At 42.5% G+C, this 26,115-nt stretch overlaps 1 protein-coding gene across 9 annotated transcripts in view; it reads left to right on the top strand.

The window, feature by feature from the left end:
• LOC120894198 (tubulin polyglutamylase TTLL5) overlaps positions 1-25,867 on the top strand; it is a 29,281-nt gene extending 3,414 nt beyond the window's left edge. For 8 of the 9 annotated variants that reach the window (XM_040296644.1, XM_040296639.1, XM_040296642.1 and 5 more), the window contains exons 3-7: positions 11,952-12,042; positions 19,782-19,862; positions 20,152-21,186; positions 21,277-21,490; positions 21,596-25,867. In XM_040296644.1, the coding sequence (XP_040152578.1) occupies positions 11,990-12,042; positions 19,782-19,862; positions 20,152-21,186; positions 21,277-21,490; positions 21,596-23,509 (3,297 nt within the window). In that variant the 5' untranslated portion in view covers positions 11,952-11,989 and the 3' untranslated portion in view covers positions 23,510-25,867. Of the gene's footprint in view, positions 1-11,951; positions 12,043-14,578; positions 15,582-19,781; positions 19,863-20,151; positions 21,187-21,276; positions 21,491-21,595 lie in introns of those variants that run through there. The other variant, XM_040296637.1, reaches the window with a different exon arrangement.
• Positions 25,868-26,115: the final 248 nt, after the last annotated feature.

Here is a 26,115-nt window from a genome sequence, read left to right as displayed (position 1 = left end):
GTTCTGACTCTTCCATTTCGTTCAGGCAAGGGGCAGAGCTGATCTGGCCGCTATGCGATGGTTGAACAATTTCAAAGTCGCCAGAGTGTTAGATTATGATGTCATATTCCTCGTTGTGATCGCCTGCCGTGCCTCCAACGTGGTGCCATACATTGTTTGTGTGTCGCCTAGCGAAAGAATTCAAGAACTGAGGCGCCACGGGCATGGCACAGGCAAATTCCTTGCTCAAAAACACACAAACTTTTCCTTTAACAATTTATCCATGAGAATACTGCCGGAAAGCACCAAACCCACAATGGTTGTCCAGCATGTGTCACACGTATAAAAAGGAAATGAGCTCGCTGGAAAACAAAATCACTCGTTGGGCGTTATGGTCTTTATTCGTGCCTGGCAAGAATTAGTGATAATCTTAGAGTTGTCTCTTCTGCTAACAAGCAAGGACACACCGGTGACGATGACCTCTGGGCAGTTGAAAATGTACGCAGCATGTTATTATGATTGGGCAAGCTATCGCCGAACGAACCATTTTCTGGCCAGTGGCTCGTGAATGTCAATTCGGTGTGACAAGTCACTCTCCCCAGAGACACGAAGTCGTCCTCTATTCGTCCCAAACCCCCGGCCCAGGCCCAGCCAGCACCGGCCAGATCGACGTGTCGATGAAACTGCTTATTTGCAGGAAGTCATAGCAAGTGAGAGAAAATCGATGCTCATGAAAACTGCAATGGCTTTCGTGTCTGCTTACCCTTGACATGGCATCGCATGCAGTAGTTGGCTAGTGGTCAATTTTTGTGGACAGTATGTGTGCAGCTATCGGAATTAAATAGTTTGTTTTTGCAAAGAGTATAAATGGACAAATTTTTGGAATTTTGTATAAAATTTATCGCTGATTAATGAAATAGCAGATAGAAATCTTTATTCCTCGTTCATTCCAGGGGGGACTTTTGAGGACTGTTCTACGTTTAATGAGTCGTACCAAGGCTAGTACCTTTGGAACAGTATTTAGAAATCCTTTCACGACAGGGACACAAACTGGTGCCCAAACGTTGATATAAAGCTGCCAGCGCTTAAACCATTAGCTAGTAGCACTATCACCACCTATCGATTGGCGGGTATGGCCAGTTGAAATGTCCCCAAAAGTGTGACCGAAAGTTCTACCACGCACAAAGGTCACAGGATTTGCGTTGTGCCAGCATTCAACTATCAAAGTATTTCGTATTTCGAAAAAAATAAAGCATTAATGACATTTTCTCGATCTGCTGGTAGCAGTTCGACAGTTCCCAAATCAATCGATCCTACTGCCGAGGCCGAACAGTAAATGGGGCCAAACGAAACGAAAAATTCCATTTGCATGGCCATACACGTCATTTTACCATTAAGGATGATAAAAAAGGTGCGTTTCCGCGTGTGTTTGAGCATAAAAAAGCACAGGAACGAGGGGGGGGGATGAGATAGATTTGGAGCGTTAGGCACGCCGTGTTGGAACTTTCCAAAGATTTTTGTTGCTGTTTATGCGTGTGTGTGCTCGTGAGTCCTTTGGTGACGACACGATAGCTTGTTTTGACTGTGTTGGTTGAGAAGGACGTGAGATAAAGTTATTGCGATGCAGTATAACAAAACCAGTGCCACTACACACATATATCATACGCTTTTATGAGTCCCGTTTTATTGTGTTCCCTGTGTCGGAGTTCCTGTGTTTGTTCTTTGTTGAGAAGTTGATCATTTGTTGGTTAACGTGACACAGTGACACAGGCTGCAAGTGAGCAGCTCCTGCAGCAACATATGCAAATCTCAGCCTACGCACGTCGCTTGATCGTTATCAAGAGCGCAAACAAGGCCTGCACTACCTGCTCCGGGGAGTGTGAGTTTGTGTTTTCGGCTAGGCTCTCGTTTTCCTTCCGCCGTAACCTACATCAACTTGGGCAGTGTTTGCGATTTGTTTGGTACGATAAAATGGAAGGAAACAAAGTTTCCCAATCCTGGGCGCGTGTTTGGGCGGTTGGGAGCCCAGGCAAGAAGTAGGACAGTACGGAGCAAAGCCACGTAAACGGAAGTTAGTTAAAGTGAATATTACAAGCGGCAAACGGGTGACGTAAGCAGGATCGAATTCACGCTTCCGGTCTGCTGCCGTCCCGTTGCCTGGTCGGGCAGAAGAGGTCAGGAGGGGGTACAAAGAGGGGAGTTAGTTGTATGGGTGGACGGGGCCACGATTAATTTTGACTATTCTGTTCCCATGTCAACCAGCTACGTAGCCTTAAGAATGTGGCCGTCCTCAACAAACGATGAGGGGCAATGCTTTCCTAACCTCTGCGACATGCGGCACACGCCACGACGGAGGTTCTGTTCAAGGGGCTACACTAATTTCCACTCTTCGAAAAGTAAGCAAGGGTTAATGTTGACTTTTTAGGGAGTCGATTTTAATGGGCAAAGTTAAGTTTTGCGTGGAAGCACACTTGAGGAAGGTTCTGCTTTGCGAATAGTTTTTTTCTCTTCATTTTCTCTTCATTTTAAATTAATTTCTCGCTCTACCCTGTTTAAATAATTTGAGGCAATTTATAAAATGGCATATCAAATGGTTGCTTTTAAATTTGAACAAAACAATCGCTTCTATGTCAGCAGCAAAATTATTTTCCATTTCAGTCATTGCTTGCAGACAAGTTTATTCAAATATGCCAATTACTTGTCTGTGTTTGGCAAGGCGATGCGATGGTGGACTTTTTTTCGCATACATTAGAACAATTATATCTGCCGGTGTCTCATAATCATCCTGAATTATCGTTGCTTTGTTTAGTAGACCGCTATTCAGAAATGCCAACACGGAACAAACCGATTAGTAAGCGACATACGGCATACAAACAACCGGCTACAATCGTTAAGACAAGTTTTTTGTGTTCTGTGGCAAGGAGCACATTTATTTCACAAAAACTCGGTAGCAGTGTACCGTTTGCGTAAAGCTTACCCATAAAATATTTGGAATAAAAAATTTGCTCCATATAGGCGACAAAATGTGTTCGCATTTTACGCTCCGTGTGTTGGAACCATAAAGTGATAGGTTATTGTGCCACAAAGAATCCTTTTATCTGTACCATCCGGAGGATGAGAAGCCCAAGCAGAAGGCACGGGAATGTTTGACCGTATTTTTCCTTTCTTTTGCCTCTCTCTCTCTCTCTCTCTCTCTGCGGTGGCATTTAAGTTCGGCACCCAGCAATGGTATGGCGCTTCAAACATACCCGCACACGACGATGGTTGTTTCTTGTTCTTGCGAGGCACATAATAATATTTTTAGAAGCCCGGCCGGCCAACCAACGGGCCGCCCGGGCTGGAGTGGAAATGATCGTCCCCCGGCGCGTTTGGTTATGTGTGAGGGGGTGGAAAAAAGGAGTGGTGGGAGTGACGACGGAGAGGCAAAACAAACCCAAACACCTTCCCAAAGCACGTATTCCCATGACCCATTTGCATTCTAAACGAGAATCGAAACGGCGACGGGTGGTAGTGACCTGCATAATCCGATAATCTGTAATCCAGCGGCCAAAACAATTATCTGCTACCGATGTCACCTTCGAGCGGGAACTCTGCACGGAGACAATGCGCCGAAAAGAGGAGTTGCATGTCTAGTGCCAATCTTGGTCCGTTTGGACAAGGAGCGAATGTGTGGGAATGGGTAAGCAGCATTATCGATCCATCGGTAAATCTGGCGATGGGGAATTGGCTACAGAATGAGAGACACTTTTTCTAAGGCTGTGTTTGGTGATCTGTGAATTTTTTACGTGTTCTAACAATGAAGTAAGTGTTCAAACGATGTTTTTATTTTAAACTAGTAGTGTACAACAGCACTGTTCATTTCCTTGTTGACGAGTTTACTACACCCCTGAAACGCTCAAACGCTTGGATCGAGTAATCCACTCAACATGCTTACCCGGCTTCCGCTGGGGGTACTTAAAATTGTTTTGCATACACTGCTGGCCATAATTGTTTGATAAACACAGACGAACAGAAGACAGCCTAAATAAAACCCTCTCTCATGTCATTCTGCAATGAGCGTGATCGGGCGTGGGATGTTGTTGAGCTGTTTGTTTTTCTATTGTTAATGTTTGCTTTAACATAATGTGTAATGGCTGCTCACACAATTCTTTAGCAATTGGATCGTTTGTGAAGGTTTTTGGTGTGGTGTTAAAAAAACTACATTACTCATTACCCTGTTTGTTTTCTGCCAAACTAAAAATATATAACATGTGATATAAATGATTAATTGTATGTGCTGATAATTAGTGCTGCAAAATGGCATGAGTATCACGAGATTTTCACCAACAAAAACAATGAACATATCCGTGGTAGCTTGATGCTCATTGCTGATAGTCAATAAAAGTGCGTCATGACATGCTGAACACGACATGTGAATTCTTGAGTCCAACGCGATACTCTGACTGACAAGCTTAGCTTAATGCCAGCGCAAGCATAATCATGATTTTTTTCTGGCTGTGAACAGTGCTGGCAAATATCACTGTTTCAGTCATCAACACTCTTGACTGAAACGAAGCTCAAATCAGATCACGTACACAACTGAGATGATCAGTGACGATACTCAAACAGTTGGAAAATAAATGACATGCTTGGTGACATTTTGATTAGCACCCAACTCTTGGTCACTCACTTGGTCACGACATTTTCTCCCAATGATAGTCACGACATTCTTGGAATATACTTGGCGCGTGGGCTCTAACAACAAAATGAGCATGCTTTCTCCCTCTATCTGTTTTGATTATCTGTCGGTTCAAACAGAGCGAGAAAACATGCTCATTTTGTTCCTTGGAACCACTTGCACGTACCGCATATCACCGACTGAAAATGTCGCGACCAAGTGACTGACCAAGAGTTGGTTGCACACAATGTCACCAAGCATGTGATGGTCGCACCAACTGTTTGAGGCTCGCCTCTGATCATTACAGTAGAGCTCGTGACGCTGAGATGATTTTGTTTCAGCCAGAATTTGTCATGACTATGTCATTTTGCAAAACTGATCACAGCAAAAAAAAGTCGTGACATAGTGACTGACCAAGCGATGATCACAAACATGTCATGAGCATGTATTGGTCACATCAACCATTCTGAATATCACCTCTGATTTTTACAATTGAGTACGTGACGCTGGTATGGATTTTGTTTCAGTCAGATTTTTTTGTGACATTGACAGTGACATTTTGCAGCACTGCTGATAATATATTTTTTTTAATTTTGAGAACATCACCAGGAACAGCTATGAGTTATATTAACCTTAAAAAGACGTAAAATTGTTTTCGTAAAAAAAAATTGTGCTTGTAAAATTGTGCTTCGTAAATTTGTACTTAAAAACAAATTATCGAACATTTATGCACTACACTGTACTATCCCTTCACGGTTCACGGGCGGCGCAACTTCAATGTACGCGGGTTAGCGCACAAACAAACCGCCTGCATTAAATATCGCGGCTGCATTTACGATTTCGCTCGCAATGCCCGAACCCAAAAACGACTCGATAGCGATCTTTTACGACATGTTACAATTGCTGCACGGTTCATCGGAGTAGCGTTCAAGCATCTGTGCCGCTGTGCTTCATCCCAGTGTCTAGGTCATTCCGCGATCTCGCACCCTCTGAGATGGGAGGATTTTTGCCATTTTTTTTCCTCGCTTCAAGTTCATACGTTTGTTTGCGTTTCGATGAGCGTTCGCTTTTCAAACAAGAGAAGCGCTATTTGATGCCTGCAGGCAATCGATTTTGGCCATGTATCGTTCGTCACCACATTGGCACGCAAGGCAAATATTGACCGAACGTTTTTATGCGCAAATTGGTCATTCGATAATCAAGCAATCCGTAGGGTGAGAAGTAGTAAATGAGGCACTCGAATGGTAAATCGGAAAGTATAATGAAACGCGGTATGGCGTGGATTGGAGCAAACTTTGGGACTTTGAAGAAATTAATGTTTCGCCGACTGATTTCTTGTGGGATGAAGTTAGATAGTCAGCGTGTTGATTAAATATTGAAAAAAGCATAACATACAAGAACATTAAATATACTTTTAAATCATCGAATGTAAAATAAATTATTTAATTTTCTTGCCGAAGCCGCCAATTTTAAATGTGTTTTTTACATTTTCAATATTATTACAAGTTAATGCTTTTATCATTAATAAGAAATAAGACTTCCGTAAGAATGATAAAACTAAATGACTACAACTCGAACTGTTCGCAGCAACATTAAATTGTACAACTGTTTCCTCCTCTTCCGATATTAAGTGCCGAAAATAATTGTTTTTACCCCGTCTGTCCGAGCATCGAGCGCGCTTGACCGATGTTCAAGCAATTATGAACAGTGTAATGTTCGTACCGGCTTCGGCATCATCTCATGTGAAACACTTCCATCATTGAAGTCCTCAACCGTGACCACACTTTTCACTCGCTTTCGAAGCAAGTGTGGGTGTTGCTTTATTTGTTATCGTCACGTTTGGGATGAAATTTTGGCGCTCGGATGAAACCAACGCGTGCGTGATCGCCGGAACCAACGAGTAGGAAGTTATGCGCGGTGTTAGGAAGGTCTTAAACCTTAACTTTTGTATTTTGTTACTATTTAGCCACATGGTTTCAGCCAATATGCTCTCTCTTGAGCACACGAACGCGGCCGTCCAGCGCTGGGGGCAGGGCGTTGTGTGAAAGAAATGATCAGCCAGCCAGTGTGACGTTTCTCTTTGACCATGGCTCGATGACGGTCGCAGTTGTGCTGAAATGGCCCGATTGCGGTCGATGGTTGGTAGAAAGCGCAAAGCGCAACCCCCCATTCCACCTAATGGCATGGGGTGAAAATGATTAAGTAATCGCACAATGCGCTTTCAGTGGCGCTGGGTTATGAAGCAATGGGCAGCAAGGTAGCGTAGGAAACTGTTTCACTGTTTCGCACATTACACGCATTTCTATAACGCTTCTTTAACGCTGCTTAACTAGTTTCAGTGTGCGCAGTGTTTGGCAATTGCAATGTAAACAACGGTTAAACTATTATTGCCGCATACTCTCTGGTGCAACGTTTGCTTGTAGGTAGATTATTCATACTTTCCCCAGAAACTTCGATTATTTGTAAGTGTGAAAGACGATCATGGGTGAACATATGTCGATTGCCATTCGTTTAAGTTTGTGTGTTTGTTTTTGTGTTACATATCTAGCGATGGTTCATTTTGTTGTGATGAATTACATTTTATGTTTTGCTTTTAACCATTCCCCCCTTCTGCAACATAGCAACATTGACATGTACGGCCGATGTTGACAGTGGATGGAGGGTATAAATGTATTGAACCCTGTGCACCAACAACAACGGAGCAATGGACGCTGCTGAAAAGATTGCCTTTAGCAATTTCCTACGCCAAATACTTCCGGCCATTTTTCAAACCACACGTATATGCTCTTTGAATGCCGTCATTCAATGGTGTTTACCGCATTTGAATGATACCAATCAGTTGGCCCCGATTTGCGCGTTGCCGAATAATGATGTTGTATTGGAAAAGCAGCAGCAGCAGTAGCAAGCAATGCACCACTTTTGACAACATTGAATAACTATGTACGCTTGCAATTGCGTATTTCCATGTCGTTTGATCGTAACATTGGAGCGTAGACAAAGGTGTGTAATGTGTGGTTGGTGGATTGCAGGAAAAGGTGCGGTGGAGGATATCACCAGACTGAATATGCTTACCAGATGGGTGTGAAGTAGCAAAATACCACCACCCAGTTCCATTGTCACTTTGATTGGGCTTTTTTATGGTTTAAGGTTTATGGCATTCTTGGCACTAGAGTTTCGCTAGTTGATATTTGACATTCGACTGCAAATGTTCTTTCCGGTGCCTTCCCTTATTTGGCTGTCGGCTGACTAACGTACACATGCATCACATAATCTCACCAGTTTCTGGTCAGACACCACTGAGTACTGGTGAGTGAGTAAATCGATAATTTGATAAGTTATTGATGGATGTATTGTTGGGTTGGTTGGTTGGTTGGAGGGAGCATAGCGTAAGTTTTCGTTCAAGATGGCACAACACTTTCGACTAGCAGCGGTGCAAAATTTCGTGCAAACGGGCTTCGTGCAAGATAAGTGGTTTTTCGGTTTTTGGCAAGAGAAAAGTAAAATTACCCGCCCAACCTGCCTTTAAAGGACCCGGTTCCCGTCCATCGTGACCTTGTTTCGTCGCTTTGATGGAGCGCATTTTAACACGTCAGGCCGTGAAAATGGGGATGGTTGCCTATGCTTTTCTTCTTTGACTGCTTCGAGACCAGTAGCAGCTTTCCTTCGTGTTTGATCCGCGTAACGGGTGCTAAAGCGAGTTTGCGACAGCTACTGTGCCTACATCGGAAGGTGTGTACGCGTCCGTATTGATGGATGCGATGGAACAGGGAACCCAAATTGCATTATTACAACGCCACATGCACCTGACAGTTGGTGCGCCTGATGGACGGGTTCTAGATTGAACGACCGAAATTTCCTCTAGCAGCTTGCCCGAGCTACCCGTGCGCTTCGAGTGTGCTACGAGCTGTACAGTGCTGCAATTGAATTAGCACAGTAAAGCCTCCTCTCCTTGTGGAAACAGGAAGCAGGAAAATCACCGGACGATGAGCTTCTTGAGTGCGCAATCTGTTCTGGTGGCGTTAGGGGTAAACCGGCTTCCTTGGTGGCAAAGGATTTATGTCTATCTAGGTTCACGCTCAGAAAGCACTTATTACATTTGACAGGCACTGTAGTGTTGATGTACGTTAGCAGTATTTCCCTGCATAAAGGTGTCTACCTTCGTTTCGGAGTTTCGGGATGTCAAGGGACTCTTCATATTATGACAAAGCTGATAATTGAGCACGTTTTAATATTATGATAATGATTCTCATGTCAGCATTTCTAAATGCTAATTCAGAAATCCTCACTTTAATCCCGAGATACGTGATAAATGACCAATTGTTTGATGATATGTACCAAAATCTCCTTCAATTTGGATTTGTTTGAGATTTTATGTTTGAGAAGATACAAATCATGCTATGGTTTTTCATAAATATTTATGAATATCCATGTTTTCATTGAATTTTGAGTTTAATACGCTTTCCATGTGTGTAATTATTACAAGTTGTGGTAATGTAGGGAAAAGATAGAGAAGAGTTCAGGTAAAGATAAAGCCTAAGTCATTTGGGTTTATCACATTATAGACAAGTATTTTTGAAAATCATCGCAACAACTCTTCGTGACGTGCTCTTGCTCTTAAACTGCCCGTTACACAAGTTTTGACAACATTCGTAGAAGAATGCTACACTTCACACCCACACTAAAACAGATCTCACCAAAGGACTCGTACGAGCAGTACAAAGACTCGTCGCAGAATCAGGAACACTTTGTCACTTGCTTAACAATACCGACTTATTTACTTATTCCGCGCTTACTTAATCGACTAAATATTTAAAAATTTATTGTTGGACTTGCTTCAAACGTTGAGTAATAATACAAGACCAGTTATATGCCATACTAAGTGTGTGCATTTGTGTTTCTTTAAAATCATGTGACTACAGCTATAACAAAATTCTATTTATAAGCCACACCATGCTTCCGGTGCTCCAATTTGGTTAACATTCAGCATTCATTTCCTTTGCGCTGGTTCTAAAGGTTCTTAGAGGAACGTTCTTACGCACCAAAAATATGAGACTGTGACTCACGCTTCTTTGGTTTGTCAACGCCGCTGTCAGCCAAGTGTAAGAGCGACAAACGTAAAACGGAGAAGCAATCAACCGATCAATCGGAATTCCAAGCTCTTGTGACGAAAACGGCAAGCATGGCTTGTTTGCCCTGTCAGCCGTCGTCGATCATCCGGCGAGCAATTAGGTATGCACCGGCGCATGTCGCTACCACCGCAGTACGGCACCGTAAGGTCTCTTCAATGTCGGCCGGATTCTAATCTGCTTTGTTCCAGCGCCAACGGCATTTCGTATGCAAAATACGGCCGAATTTGGGCGATGACTTCATGTAACGGTAGTGCACGCATGTTTTTCGCGTTTCTTTCACTTGAAAGTTACTCATTGGCCTACGATGCACACAAGATGGTACCGGCAGTCAGTGAGGACCGTAGGTCTGATCAAACGTTGATGCTTGCTGGCGTCTAATAATAGATAGGACTTGCCGTTTGTACTTTAAATGGAATTGTAGCGAATGTTCTACTGCAGACAACAAAACGAAAGGAAGTAGTATTACAAACGTTGTGCGTGAGTGTCGATCGATAAAATTGATCGTGAACAATTTTTGTATCGTTGTATCGTAATCGTTAAGAAACAATATTATTTCTTTTCTCTTTCAAAGTCTTTGCTTCAAAAGATTTGTTTCCAATACATTTGTTAATTGGCTGGGGTATATTATCGCAAATATATTTATTTAAAAAAAATCGATCGTAATCGCAACCAACTACGCAGAAGGTGAACGAAATTAGTATGTCATATCCTTCTAACCCAGCGATCGACAAAGTACGGCAAAGTATAGTGCCTGCGGCTCGTTGCTGCATTTTAACTCTTGGGTTACCCATTTGGTTCTTCAGGTAGAGCTCTGCAAACATTGTTGTAGAATTTGGCTCTTTAAAACGGCAAAGTTTGCCGATCCCTGGCTTACCCTTTAATACAGTTTTCATTGACTAGATTCGCTAAAAACCATCACGTTACGTTTAAAATGTGTGTGGCATGTAAAAAAAAAAATGTTTTAGACGATGTAAAATGATCAAATACAAATATTTTGTCTAAAAATCAATATGTATGTTGTGTTGAGTCATGATGATAGAGTTACTAGTATCGATAAATTATTTAGTTTAAGTTAAAAACTTAATTTGTTGGTCATTATACTTGTTATTTATTTAAAGTTTTTTACTTCTGTTGAATGTATTGTGACATTTTTGACAATAATACTATTCTGTGCAAAGCTAGACCGTTACTTTGTTTTATTAGATTTACTTTTATTCATTTTTTTATCTACTAGTTTATTAGATTTATTAGATTTACTAGTTGTTTGCAGACGTTGAACGTTTTAAAATCTTCTCTACCTGGTAGTTTAGAAAATCGATACCATCGACACAGCCAGACATGGGACAATAGCGCACCTTACTATAAAAGCTGCTAAAAGCGCGATGATTGATCGCAATTGTGACGGAAATAGCGATAAGGAAAATGGCACCAAATGTGATTTGGAAGTGCTGATAGTTGTGACGCCGAACGTGTCTAATGAGCTTTGGCACTCAGGCGGAAGCAGCGGCCAATGGTGAAAGCGGACGTAGTGATTAATGGAACTATTTTTAACCAGACATTATTATAGATTGGACGATTTAACGAAATTAATTGATCCAAAGAGATTATGTGTTTGTCGTTTACAATTTGTAGCTTTTAAGGGCGTTGCTTAGCTGTGAACAATTTGTATGAGTTGCAAGGATTTCCATATTTTTGGGTTATTTCCCTTTTGTTTTCTAAATTTTGTGCATTCCTCTCATGAATTATTAGACGGTTAAAAATCTTACAACAAACGCCTTATTTGGTGTTTGTGCAACCCATAGTTTATCCGGCAGCTTATATACAACTATATATAGTCTGATTCGTTTCCTAATTAACCATTCGAGAATAAAAGTCTCCTCCAGCCAATCGTGGTCAACAGCTAGTCTGGGGCTTGATTATTGCGTTAGTTGAAGCACGAGTATAAAATATTCACATAATTAAGCAATAAACCGTCATAACGTAGCGATCGATAGATCGATCGTGGTAAGTGCTGTTACATGTACGCTGTATAATGGTTCAAATCATTTGGTGTGCAACATAATCTGTGATTTATGTAAACGCCAGGTTAATGCTACCGTATTATTTCTAGCTCAATCTCATTGTGGCTGTGCTTGTGCTTAAAATCAATAATTGGGGTTTGTTTTTTTTAATTCTTTTCTTTACAGATTAACACCGACATCAGTACAATGCCGCGATAGAGTGTATGCTTTCCACAGCTTCTGGTATCAACTACAACAACAAATTAATTGTTTGTGGGTAAGTTTATTTATACAATATCTATTTATGGATGTAATTAATTGATGCTGTTATTTGAACCCATATTGAAGGTTTACAAGGTTGTTTAAAAAACTATGTTTATGTTTAATCAATTTGATAGTGCAACATTGTTTTGGCGTTGACATGTCTGTTTGTTTTTATCTAGAGGCCCTAGAATAATTGTTATAGGGTAAACGTACCTACAGTGGTGGTAGTACCAATAGTAGTGGTATTGCACTAAAATGCGTCACATGCGATAAATAAACAGTAGCTAATTTATTTATGATAGTGTGGAATGTTCTCTAGCCTTTTACAAAGGATTTTAAAGGTAAATGGGGCCATTCCGTTTCATAGTGACCGAAAAATTCATAATTTTGTGAATGGTATCAACATTTTTCGAAAATCCTTAGGATAACATAACGATACTCATATTTTTGTTAACGTTCTAAATGACCATATAACAACGCAATTATTATTTTTTTAACATAATTGTTATCAAATGATATTGTTTTATTCAAATTCATTGCCTTTTGACCATATTTAGGTATTTTTAAGTGTTTTTTACGATATTGCCATTATGGGTACACCAAACAGGTATGTTCCTATAGTGGTCCTAGTTTTAAAATCAATAAAAACAGGTAATTTTAGATTTTTTTCGATGACATTTTTGACATGTACTGTTTTCATTAAAATAAGCAACATAAATGAGTTTTCTGTAAGTAATTTACCAAACAAAGGCCAAAAATCGCTTATCTGGCTGAGTGAAAAATCGACTTTAAATCAAGCAAACTCTTCTGGGTGTGGGTTGACGACAGGTGTTATTCAGTACTTTAGTCAATATTTTCATCGACCAAATTCAGACATTTTTTATGGTAAAAATGGCTGTGATTGCAAAGATAATACATATTCCATTTGTTATGTGTTAAAATATTCAAAAATTGTCCTTCCTGACACTTTAAATCCATTAAAACACATCTGTACCACTATAAATTTCACCACTGTTGGTACATTTACCCTAGTGTCGTTATTAATGTTTGTTCACATTGGTCAATCGCTTTTGGTTGTCGCTGTAGGTGATTATTAAAGACAGATATTCAGTTCAGTATTCAGTATTATTTTCAATTTCTAAAAGATTGATACAACATACAAAATTGCAAACCGTTTCACTTTTCAATCATTCTTTAAATTTTTTTATTCTATTATTTCAACTAGATGTATTAATAATACGACCGAGCCGGTTTGGCAACCATCCTAGTAAGAATTGTTAGTAAAAATTGTTGGTCGGACTTGAAGACCAATCTTAAGGTAAAAAAATAAACCCGTAATGGGTTCAAATCTCGTTTAGACTGAGTCTTTCATACTTCTAGCATATCTTGCTATGGGCATACCAATCAGTCACAGCGATTTCTCCTTAAGAGAACGGCGCGCGCGTGAAAATACAGTTAATGTATGTACAGAAGTAGACTGCTAAGTAAATATGTAAATGTCGCTTTATTGCACACAATGTGTCATCAGAATGCATATAAATGGAAGAGGAATGTCCAAGACTCGTCAAATGTGCCGTGAATGGCAGACGAACGTCCGTGATTCAAAATGCCAAACCACTACAATCCTCCCTCGTGAAACATCGCCAGCCAAAAACGCTCTGCATGTGCCATCATCATGGATTTTATGAATGGTTTTATAGTGTTGGTGAAAGCTAAAACGGTTAAAACCACCCCCCAAACCTTTCAGTGTATGAGTGCGACTGCAGTTCAATGTTCTCCCACACTGTCCGTATGATTTTCCAATCGGTTCCGAGGATGGAGGCTTCGTTTAATCAGCGAAATTCTACGGTGCAAACTTTTCTAACAGTGCGCACGAAAAAGGACGAATTATGCAAATGTTGATCGAACTGTTCGTGGGGCTCTAGCATTTTCATGTTTGGTTTTATTTTCTCACATTGGAGCATTTTCACTCTCGCTCCGAGTCGCACCCGCGGAGGTCTCGTGTTTACACTTCGTCCCTACCTAGTTCAATCGCCTGGTGGGACGGGCAAACGGTTAGTGTCACTATTACGAGTTTCAAACACTTGCGTCGCCTTGGTGCAGACACCCTCCCCAGGGAAGAGCATGCTGTTTATAGTACCGCCCGCCCAGGTATTCCTACCCTGTAAACATTCTACCATCAACTAGCGCTGTTTGTTATGGTAACTGGTGTTTGGTTGTTTTCCTGTACTCGATTGCATCGTTCCGTTTCGAGTACGATGAGGGGCTGTAGTACGCGGGTATTGAAGGCAATGATCGGATGACGGAGGTGGTTAAGGGATCGGGAAATGGAGGAGGGACCCCCCCCCCATAGTGTACTGAACGATGTGCATCCTTATCTAGAGCGCACCCGCTCGGATGGCCTTTGATGGCAGGCCCAACGCCACCAACGAGTGGAGTTGCTTGAAGCGTTCGCAAGTAAAGCGCCAAGAAAATGCACCAGTGTCTTTTCGGGACCCGTGTTCCGGGAACGGTTGGTCGATGAAAAATTAGGTTAGCCAGTCAGACCACGATACTGGTCGGTGGGAGAAGCACCATCGTTTCGTGGTCAATTTCGCGGTGAACAGTGTTGTTTGGAAAGCCAGAAATTAGTACGAGTAAGAATGCCACCATCGGATGGACCTATTTTTTGGCTTTGGGTCTGTTTTTGCCTCTGTGTTTATGTGTGTGCGTGTGTGTTTATTGAAGCCTTTTTGCTTGCGCAAATTAGTGGTTATGGTAGCAAGGATTTCTATTATTGCCTAAATAAGGTCAGCTGCGCTCTGCAAACTATGTTGGGCAAATATCTACAATGAGTATCGAATACGGTGGCAATACCTAACAAATAATCGTTCGATAAGTAAGGATGGAAAAAGTGAGACCCGTATCTGTGTGTTTTATCGTAAAGTAACACCAAATGAAACTACTTAGTTGATTTTAGTCGACAAACAACTATTCGCCGTACTCGCTGAGAGGTAAAAAGTGCTCGCGTGCGAAATTAGTGTTTGGTGCGTAGTTGTACGAATGTTGGATTATCCATACCCTAGTGCAGTGTGAATAAAAGAGAGAGAGAGAGAGAGAGAAATCCGCCTGTTTGTCGCTACAATCGACCTTGTCCATTACATTTTGCTGAACCTTGTGCCCACTAGGCAGTGGGCTCGCGACAGTGTCCAGTCGGTATAGGTTGTCAACTTCCAGACGCAGACGCCGGCCTCCAGGTCTTGGGACGAAATGTTGTGTCGCGGGCAGCACCAAATATGGCAAAGCCGTCGCCGTTATGCTGTCGTCGAGGACGGTGCAACATTGCCACCGTAGAAACTCCCACCCCGACTACACACGGCGGGCTTGGATCCGTGGGCTGTCTGCCGCAACACAAAAAAACACACCAAAACCTGTAGATACCAGCCAACGAAGCGTCTGTTTTTTTGTTTTGCTCGCCGCGTGTTCGAAGTGCACCGCCGACGACGTGGGGTCGGGTTCCCGCCGATTCGACCAAGGGAACATGAACAACTTCCAGCGCCTCAGCTTGTACAAGTATGTGTGCCCACACGGTGGGTATAAGTTAGTAGCTCTTCTCTTTGCTCTCATCGACATGCATTTATCATCATCGTGCATCCAAAGGCTTGTCATACGCTTACTACACCCTTAGCGTCCACGTGCTTTTGAGGGAGCTGCTATGTGTAAAGCTCGTCATTCGACCCCCATGTTTATCTTTTCTTCGTTTCATTCCCCATCTCGCGAATTGAGGACGGCCTTGCCCGATTTGGAAGAAAGCCGCTAGTGCGCAAGCTTCCAACGCTAAATACTTACCCTTATAAAGCCCTGTACCTGTGTCCGTTGCACACCAGATGGTCAAAGTGGGTTTTGATATGAGCTGTTCTGTAGTTGGGTATATCGTTTAGGCACGGCAAGAGCGGCAAGGCAAGAGCAATCCTCCACACACTACAACTCTATTTTAGTAGCCCAACATTACAGTTTATTTAACCATTTCTTCTTCCCAATTGACTGTACAAATCATATTTGACATTCAATTGTTTTACATATTGAATATAATTATTGTTTCCAACAGAGCTAAACATGTTTTTATCCGAATGAATTTTAGTGATTTTTCAACAAAAAAATCCCTTTTGAAACGCAATTTATTTATTTTGTTTATTTATATTTGGAGGGTCCAACTTTTTTTTCTTTAAATGGCAATTTGGTGTAGTCAATAATGAACAATTTAACTTTAAAAAAATAATTTCGCACATTTTTTCTATCCAAATATGTTGTATTCTATTTGTGCCGTATTATGTTGTATTCAATATCTCGACAAAATAGTCAATTATATGCCCGAACAAAACAACAACTCGTTGAACATGTCAAAATAATCCTCGAAAACCCTGTAATGTTTGCTGGAAACATGTCATTTATTGAAAACACTACTTATTTACTGCATAAACCTATTCTTCTTCTTGTTCTGTTGGCTCAACAACCGTTGTCGGTCAAGGCCTGCCTGTACCACTTGTGGGGTTGGCTTTCAGTGACTTATGGGTTACTTTCTCCCTCATAGCAGGATAGTCAGTCCTACGTACTGCGGCACGATCTATTTGGGACTTGAACCCGTGACGGACCTGTTGTTAAGCCATACGAGTTGACGACTACCACGATACCGACTTAAACCAGTTCAATAACATTTCTAAAAATCATGTAGCTTTATCACTCTTAGTGGATTAATATATATCTCTACAATGAGTTTGTTTACTTCTTTTCAATTTTCTATGTAGGGGTCATAGGTGGGTCAACATCATCATCATCTGTTCATCATCTTATTCTTAGTAAAAAATCACTATACATCTAATCCTCTCATAACGAGTACTCCTTATAATGAGTTTTTCGCATAACGAGCCTATCTAAATGCTCAACAAATACCTCTATTAACGAGTAGAATCTCGCATAACGAGCAATTTCATTGGTGTTTAGGAACCTAGCCTACGTCTAGATCACGATCGGTTAACATTGAGCATTTCTTTAATTTTGATTGTCTTTCAGGCACATGAGTTCCGACACTAAGAATCGTTATAATCGTTAATATAAAACTGGCAACAGGAGAAGAAATGCCGAATAATTGTGCACAAGTTTGTGGTATATTGACGAGTGTTTTTTTGTTGCTGCATTTCGATACTAAGATTGGATCGCATCGCATCGCATGATCTACCAATTTCTAGTGTTATGAAGACATTTTTCAGTTTTTGAGCCTCATATAAACCCTTTCAACCAGCATATTGTCTGGTCCTGGAACTATTTACTTCACTTTTTTTTACAAATTATATGGAAAAGAATCTCTCGCATAACGAGCTTTTGTGATTACGATCACGAGTTGCGATAGCGAGTTTAAGTTTACTTTTTTTCTCATTCAATATACTTTTTTTATTATTTGTTACTTCTCTACATCATTCAATTGTTGTAGTTATATTTAAGTTACGCTAAGATACTCAGTTAAACCTTAAACACAGACTGTGAAGGAAATAAATTAATCGAAATGAAATGAAATTGAATTAACGCGTGAGTCACTGGAACGGATTCAACTCGTTATGCGGAGTTCCACTGTATATCTATGCTCCAACAGCTCTACTACGGTCGCTTCCACAGCTTAATGTTGCTTGCCATAGAACAAGCCATGTCGCTCAGTTGACCTTATAATTTCTATTTGCAGAACATTTAACAAAGTTCAATTTTTTTCTTAAATTTTAATACCACATTTAAGTAATTTGTGTCATTTATCATTTATGTCTTTTATAGCTGATCATTGAAAACTTATTTAAATACAAAATTAATGATTAGTTTACTCAACAGTTTCAAGTCGTTTGGGCGCTTCAAAAATAATATTTATTTAAACTCAATTAAAGTGTATCCTTTGCTTATCGCGAATGGCAATCATTCATGGTATGGAATGGTATGTTGTATACCACAATATGACAGTAATACCATAGTTTCCTGTGCTTTCGTGACCTGAATTAACCTGTCCTTTTAGTTCACACTAATGTAGGGAGGGTAAGAATATAGTCAAAGACGGTCTCTGTCAGGACTAGCGTCGTCGTAAAGAAATTCCATGCGGAAGGAAGCTCCCCAACGGACGGGCGGACGGGGGTTGGTGGGCCACAAACGGAAAGGCAAGCGCTAGACCGCCTACCGCCATTTTTTCCCTACCGTGAGACGTTTGTGTTGGAGCAACGGGTGTGTAATTGTTGCTTAGAGCGGCAGTACCTTGGAGTTGTTGTTTGGGAAGGAGAAGGCGGCCGGTGTGTTGTTTGCAACATGACAGCCGAACGTCAACCGCAGTTAATACTACGGGGTATAAAAGATCAAGTGCTGAATGGTGGCAAAAGGAGGAGAAGTTGGTGGGGAGTTTGGGGTTAAAACCGTCTAAACAACACACGATGCCGCGGTTGTCCTTTGTGTTTGCGGACCTGAACGCACATTCCGACATTCGCGTGCCGTTCTAACAACTGAAAAGTGTGGGAATCCGCGGCAACCAGTGACTGGTAAGGGGAGGTGGGCAGATATAACGAAGGGTCTGCTGGTATCGCGGCAAGCCAGTTTGAGTTCACGGTGTAACACATCCGATATTCAAATCAGTCGAATCCGGCATACCTTGGAGTGCAGGTGCTACTTCCTTATTTGTGATTCCTGCATGTGTGGTTCCTTTAGTCGTTAGTGGGACATTTTTCTAAAAGAGAGATACAACTTACATTACAATAGCCAGTATACGATCCATTGAAGGTGTAATTTATTCCTTGATACAGTTCTATACTTGTTCTGTGCTCCGTCCTGTCGTGTAAAGAGCGTAATTGAAGTGAGATGCGGCTACGTGAACAGTTGGCACGCGAAATTTTTGATCCAAATTCTTGCCTAAGTCAGAACATTATCATCAGAGAGATGGTGTTACAGCATAAGGAAAAAATGTAACGTATATGTTGTGTGCAATGTGGTTTTGGAATATCTTCTGGCGTTGCAATTCGTTTAATTAAAAATTGTTATTATGAAGGGTATTTTTACTCAGAATAAATCAACTGTGTACTAGTGAGCTGTCTTAAGGTCGTTTGAGGGCGGTAAAATTAGGTCGTTTATGAATGTTTCATAAATAAAACAGTTGTACACGTTTTTTTTCTTTTAATAAAAATATGATATTTTTTTATTCAAAAGAACCGCTCTGCCGTAATGCTTAAAAATAGATTACCAAGCATATTTTACTTATTATTTGTATCTGGTTCAAGACTTGTATTGCCAACTTGCTGCTCAGTGTGGAAAAGTCAACGATCTTACAAAAGGATAATCATGTTGTACCATCGTTTCAAGCAGACCAACTCCCTCCTGAGTTAACTGATCGAACATAAATTATTACCCTTCCTTTTTTGCAGCAGTTTCGGCGCACAGCACGGTGTGAGTTGAATTGCCCCGTATTACCACCATGTCATGTGGTTGATTTTATATCGAAGCGGGACTGGCGATGAAGTTTTTCATAATTCATAAGCTTCCTGTTTGGTTGGTGATGGTACACCCGCGCCGAGAAACTGAAAAAGGGTAGCTTTACTTATGGGACATTAGAAATTATGAATTGATTATGAGTGAGTTTCCGATCGGCGCGGTGCGGGTGGAATGGGAATGTGCCCTCGGGGAGTTTTTTTAACAGTAGAAATATTGCTAGTGATGTGATGTTTGATGTAGCCTTTTCCCTTTTTCTTTTACTTGCAGGCGGAAACTAAACGGGTACTCTAGTTTGGATTTATTCGTTATGCCTATAACAGACAAGCCGCGATTAAATCACTCACAAAAGTAAGTATGAAATCGAAGCGCAGTCGAAGTTTTCGTTTCGCCAGTAGGTATGTATACTAGAATTTTGGGGATGATTATTTATGACGTCGGGCACTGCACCGAACAAATTTACGACAGGGACGACGGTTGGAAAACTGATTGACGAAAGTGGAAACTCAAATTAGGGGAAATTCCAATAAGTTTTGTGAACTCGTACTATTTTAATGATATTATTGATACTTTTGTATGCGATTATTATGCGATGAACTCAATAGACCGAGTCTGACACAGTGCTGTTTTCTTCTTTCAGTGCCAAAAAAACCATACCAACTACACCCAACCCATGGGTCATCGGCGGTCCACCGGGTGGCAAAGACGCCGTTCTGGCATTTCGTACCTACGCTCTTTCGCCTGCGGCTTCTGAGAATGGCACGGATCTGTCTCCCGGGGGCAGCCCCTCTGCCACACCATCGTCGGACGCTACGTCCAGCTCGTGCCCAAACGAACCTGTAGCTACCGGTAGCGCAACAACCGCTCGGCTGACCGAGCTAAAGAGCGCAAGCAAATCATCCACCGCCACTGCCACCCATTCTTCACTGCCGAAAAATTTTAACGTTCAGCGAAAAACGCGCGGAACGGCACCGAGCAGAAGCAGTACCACTACCGAGGACGAAGAAGACGAGGAGGATGGCGAAGATGGAGAGGAGGAAGACGATGACGATGAGGATGAGGTAGACCAGGATGAGGAAACTGCAGCACGGGATGTAGACGTGCAGGACGAGGAGATCGACGAGGAAGAAGGTGAGGGTAACGACGACGAGGAGGGTGGAGATGAAACGGATGCCGGTACAACGTCGCAAGAGGAGTCAAGTCCTGCCAAGGGCAAGCCGACTGTCGGCGAAGCGGCGCGCACAAATAAACCCAAAAAACGCCAACTCGAGTCGTCCTCCTCGTCCAGCTCGCTCAGCAATGCGTCCATGTCGAGCGTGAAGGGAGGCTCGGGAGACGAGATTGACACGGAAATGTCGACCTCCAAATCGGAACCCTCGCTGGCGATGGCTGCGCTGGATAAGAAGCTGGCCGCCCAGCGCAAGCAAAAGGAGGAAAACAAGGAGAATCAGCAAACAGCGCCGATGAAAACGGAAATGCCTGCCGCCCAGCTTAACATTTGCTACAAGTTCATCAACACCGAGACGCGACTGCTGCGAAAGATTTTGAATGCGCACGGCATGGGCGAGAGTGGCCCGGAGTGCAATGACTTCAATCTGCTGTGGACGGGAATACACCTGAAGCCGGACATATTGCGTAATTTAGCCCCGTATCAAAGAGTGAATCATTTTCCCAGGTGGGTGTGAAGTTAGCATCACGCTTTTGATAATTTGCACATACCGGGAGTACAGGGTCGTGTTTTTAATATTGTCTTTTTCGATTTTAGATCCTACGAACTGACCCGCAAAGATCGTCTATACAAAAACATCGAGCGGATGCAGCATCTTCGGGGCTACAAACATTTCGACATTGTTCCACAGTCATTTCTACTACCACAGGACTACAAGGAACTCATAGCAGCGCACAACAAATGCCGCGGCCCGTGGATCGTAAAACCGGTTGCATCTAGTCGAGGTCGTGGAATTTTCATTGTAAACTCGGTAAGGAAAGTGTAGGAAAACGATTCGTCAGTTGATACGATGGTTGGCTAATTGTTCTGTGTCGTTTTAATCTTCCATGCCTTCGGTTTTAACGGACAATCGCAGCCGGATCAGATATCGTCGTTCGAGCAGGTCGTGGTGGCAAAGTATATTTCCGATCCGCTTTGCATTGACGGGCACAAGTGTGACATACGCATCTACGTTGCCGTGACCTCGTTCGATCCGCTCATCATCTACATCTACGAGGAGGGTCTGGTCCGGTTGGCGACGGTCAAGTACGACAGGACGGCAGAAAACCTCTGGAATCCGTGCATGCACCTGTGCAACTACAGCATCAACAAGTACCACACCGATTACATAAAGTCGAGCAACGCGGGCGAGGAAGATGTCGGGCACAAGTGGACACTGAGTGCGCTGTTGAGGCACCTCCGCAGCCAGGGCTGCAACACCGAGCAGCTAATGCTCGCGATCGAGGATTTGATAATCAAGGCAATTTTCTCCTGTACGCAACCAATCGTGTCGGCATGCCGCATGTTTGTGCCGCACATTGGCAATTGTTTCGAGCTGTATGGGTTCGACATCCTGATCGACGATATGCTGAAACCGTGGCTGCTGGAGGTGAACCTCTCGCCGTCACTCGGGTGTGATACGCCGCTTGATACGAAGGTGAAGGCTTCGATGCTGACCGATCTGCTCACAATGGTGGGCATACCGGCCATCAGCCCGCTGCAGAAGGCGTGCTACGATAGCAAGGGCCAAAAGATACGCAACCTTACGACACCCTACCGGCGGGTAAACTCGGCCGATTTTGTGCACACCACCAGCGGACGGAAGGAAGGTGCTGCAACCGGTGGCAGTGGCCAGCAGCAGCAGGGAAAGGGAGACGGTGGTGGTAAGCTGCAGACGACGCTGAGTGCGCTGACGGCGGAGGAACTGAAGATTGTGCGCTTTGCGCGATCCCAGTACGAGCGACGGGGTGGCTTTGTAAGGATCTTCCCAACAAGCGATAGCATGAACCGGTACGGATCCTTGCTGGACCCAATCACGGGCATTCCCACGTCGGCCATCACGTCTTCGAGCAGTGGCACTTACCTGATGATCATTCCGCACAACTACAATCAAATGTTGCACTCGCAGCTGTTTCCACCTGGTAGTGAAACTGAAAATCGCATTGTCCATCGCATCCAGAAGTACGAACGTGCACTGGAAAGCTCGCTACCGATTACCATCGGCCCAAAGCACGCGGCCCCCAAATGTGTCGATGAGGCGAAGCGGCTGCGATTGCAGGTGCGCAAACTGATTGAGAACGGGCACGAAATGAGCATTCTGCAAGCGAGGCGTGCCTTCGGCTTCTACCTGGAGTACATCCTTAAGCGCCTCTCGTCCGAGCCGAAGCACAGCCACGAGGAGCTGATCATGAAGTTCTTGTATCGCGTCGGGGCGCACATGAAGACGCCCTTTTTCTTCCGCAACTTTGGAAACAAGGCACTGGGCAAAGATCGTGGCGCTATGGTAGCGAAGCAGCTGGGCGATTATCTGCATTTGTACAACAAGGAAACCGAATCGTACGTTGACGTGTTTGACATCGTCGGCATGCTGCCGATCAAGCTGTTCGACGATTTCCTTATGCAGGCCGGCGAGGCGGATCTCGAGTCCGTGCTAACGCTGCACACTAATCTCACGCAGCAGATGCCGTTCCTGTACAGTGGCTGCTCGACTAGCGTGCCACCGGCACCTCCCATCCCGGTTGGTGCGCACGGATTCCTGAAAGCCCTGCCCAGCATGGCACCGGGCGGTGCTAACAAGGAGCTCATCCGGTTGGATCCGTTCTATCGACGCGTTGAGAGTAGGCTACCGCTCGGCGCTCGAGTAAGTGGACTGTCCGAAGTGCGCGGAGCGGGAGGTGCAGGGGAATCGAAAAGCTCGGCAAGGCTCTCGCCCATGAAAAAGAAACCTCCGATCGGGAGCATGGTGAAGTCTTCGCGCGAGCGAGAGCAGCGTTCGAACTGGCTCTATTGAATTGACGCTAGCGGACGTTGCGTTGTAGACTCGTAAGGGCATTATTTATTTGTTGTATGTTGTTTTATATTTTATGTTTAGTCGAATCATGTGTGCTTTTAGTTCGTGCTAGTTGTATTGTTTTGTAAATGTTATTGTTGTAGGTTTTGTTATTTTTTTTATATGAATATTATCATCACGCAACAAAATGTATTGCTTAGCTTAAGCGAAAGCAAAAGCACGACAGCAATACTCATTTCACTCATACGGTTTTTCTAAAGACGGCTGATAGTAATCATATTGTAGGGCAAAAGAAAGTCGGTTCATACTGTTCATAAAATACGAATACGAGGCATCGATGCCTCGGTAACTAGGCGCATCATCATCATCCGTTCAGGATACAAATTTAGTTCAAATAACGATCGAAGAAATAACGCAAGGATATGTTTTTGATTGTGTGATGGTCTCATTTAACCGGATCGTTTCATGAGCTACAACTTTGCATAAAAACAGCACAAAATAGGAAAGATTTCTCATTGAAATTGAACGATCATTTCATGGCAGCCACACTGAAAACTATTGTTGGTGCATATAGGCGGCCGTAGTTAATCTGGGTGGCAGCTAACACTGGCTCGCCCCAAAAACGTCTAAAACGTCTAGTCATGTATTCCAAAAATGGTGAAATTCGTTCGAAAAAAACAAACAAACAAACAATACAATTAACAGGCTGCGTTGTGATTGATGCCGGCTGAAGATAGTGTAGAAAACTGCAACATTGGCAAAGCGAATACTGAACCTGTACCAAATACTGAATTAGCGAGAGGGCAAACCGAAACGAATGAAACACAAATGCAAAACATTACCCCTCGATTGTGATATGAAATGATATAAGATACTCAGATGCTGCTGAATGGTTGGATCCACAAACGAACAGAATACAAACTAGTGCAACAAATGACATACATTTAAGCAGTTCAAACGTATTCCGTCATATATGAAACGAAATCAAGTGCTTTTTCCCTCGTCACTCGCACAGGAGTTTTAATGTGTTTTAGCCAGGTAAACTAAAAATACAAAACAAATCAATGTTTCAACAAACAAAAACAAACAAAATGCAACGATTGTGAGGCCGTTAAATGAAAAGCTGCTTTTTAAGCGGCTAAATGGAAAAGTAATAAGCACAAAATACAAAAAACATAGTAATAGTAATCTACCTTTTTTGGGGAGAAAAGGAGTAAAAATTATTATACCGCAAGCGTTCATTGTGTGCTCACGATGGGCGCAAGTTTAGCGCTAAAAAGCCATTGCTTAATAGTAGTAGAAGTTTAAACTGATGCCTGCTCACTGATTCGCTTGTTGTAATAAATAGCCAGCGATTTAAGTTTCGGTGTGCATTGATTTCAAATCGTTAGCTCTTGGCTTGATAATAGACACTCTTTGTAACGATACGAAAGCTATACGATGCGTGTGAGCATGTTTCGAACGTTATTGGGCGATCGCCCCTTAAATATGCACAATTTTGAAACAATTGTTCTTCGGCATGCGTAATTAAATAATACAAATCACTCCAACACACACCAATAGACAACTCCAAGAAGAAAACCAGTTAACCAAACGAGCACCGTGAGTGAGTGTGCTCAGCAGAATTTACAATCATTATAGAGCGCTAGTGATATAAAAAAAAATCCGGGCCTGAAGAACACGAAGAGATTCAGGGCAGCAGCATATATACACGGCACAAACCCTGTTGCTTCGAACATACATTTTAAGCGTACATAAAACAGCACAATATTTTGCAATACTTAACGTTTGAACGAGTAAATGGTGATACATGGTGAGGACTTAATAGTGCGGCACAAACATTATGGTGGATAATGCAAATGTGAGGATATTGCAAACGCACCTAGCTCACTGATAAGCTTTGCTATGGGTGATAAGCAACAACAGTTGGATACCGCACAGATTTTTAACATATTCTTAAGTTTTGTAATGTTTTTTTTGTATGAATAATATTATTTTATTGCAACATGTGGCGCTCACTTACGGACTTGTCTAAGAGTAACAGACATTCATACGTTCCGGGTGCAAAGTGTATCGGATTAGAGTGCACAAAGCCGGTGCACACGATACAGTCGTTGAAGCAAATATGTGTATAAGCCGAAGCGAATGGTTTTCCTAAAAAAAATCCTAAAACAGCAAGCAGGAAGAGTTTTTTGGTAAATGAACCGATAATAGGAGAATGCTTTAAACTATCCAACACATTGAAGTTTTTTCCAATCTTTTCAATAATAAAATAAAATGCCGGTAGGTTGTTTACAGAAAAAAAAATCCTTATATTTGCAACAGAAACCACAAAATAAACTACCAATTCAAAAATGATTTTCCATTGCATATTTAATGCTAAACCACGTATCCACGATTCCGAAATTCGGCGGGACTGGGCTGGGCATAAAAGAAAGCAATCAAATGTGCATTAATGTGTTGGTGCCAAATCTTTTGTGCTCCATCTTCCCGTTTGTTTGCGTAATGCGTCACACATTTCGGCAGCGCAAGTAAAAAAAAAGCGCCATAAAATGATCAGCAGATGTGTTTTTAATCGAATCATCGCGCCGCACCGCTATTTCTGT

The sequence above is a fragment of the Anopheles arabiensis genome, chromosome 2, assembly GCF_016920715.1.
Source record: "Anopheles arabiensis isolate DONGOLA chromosome 2, AaraD3, whole genome shotgun sequence".
Lineage (NCBI taxonomy): Eukaryota > Metazoa > Arthropoda > Insecta > Diptera > Culicidae > Anopheles > Anopheles arabiensis.
The sequence above is the reverse complement of the archived record's forward strand: the minus strand, read 5'-3'. Positions and strand labels throughout refer to the sequence as shown.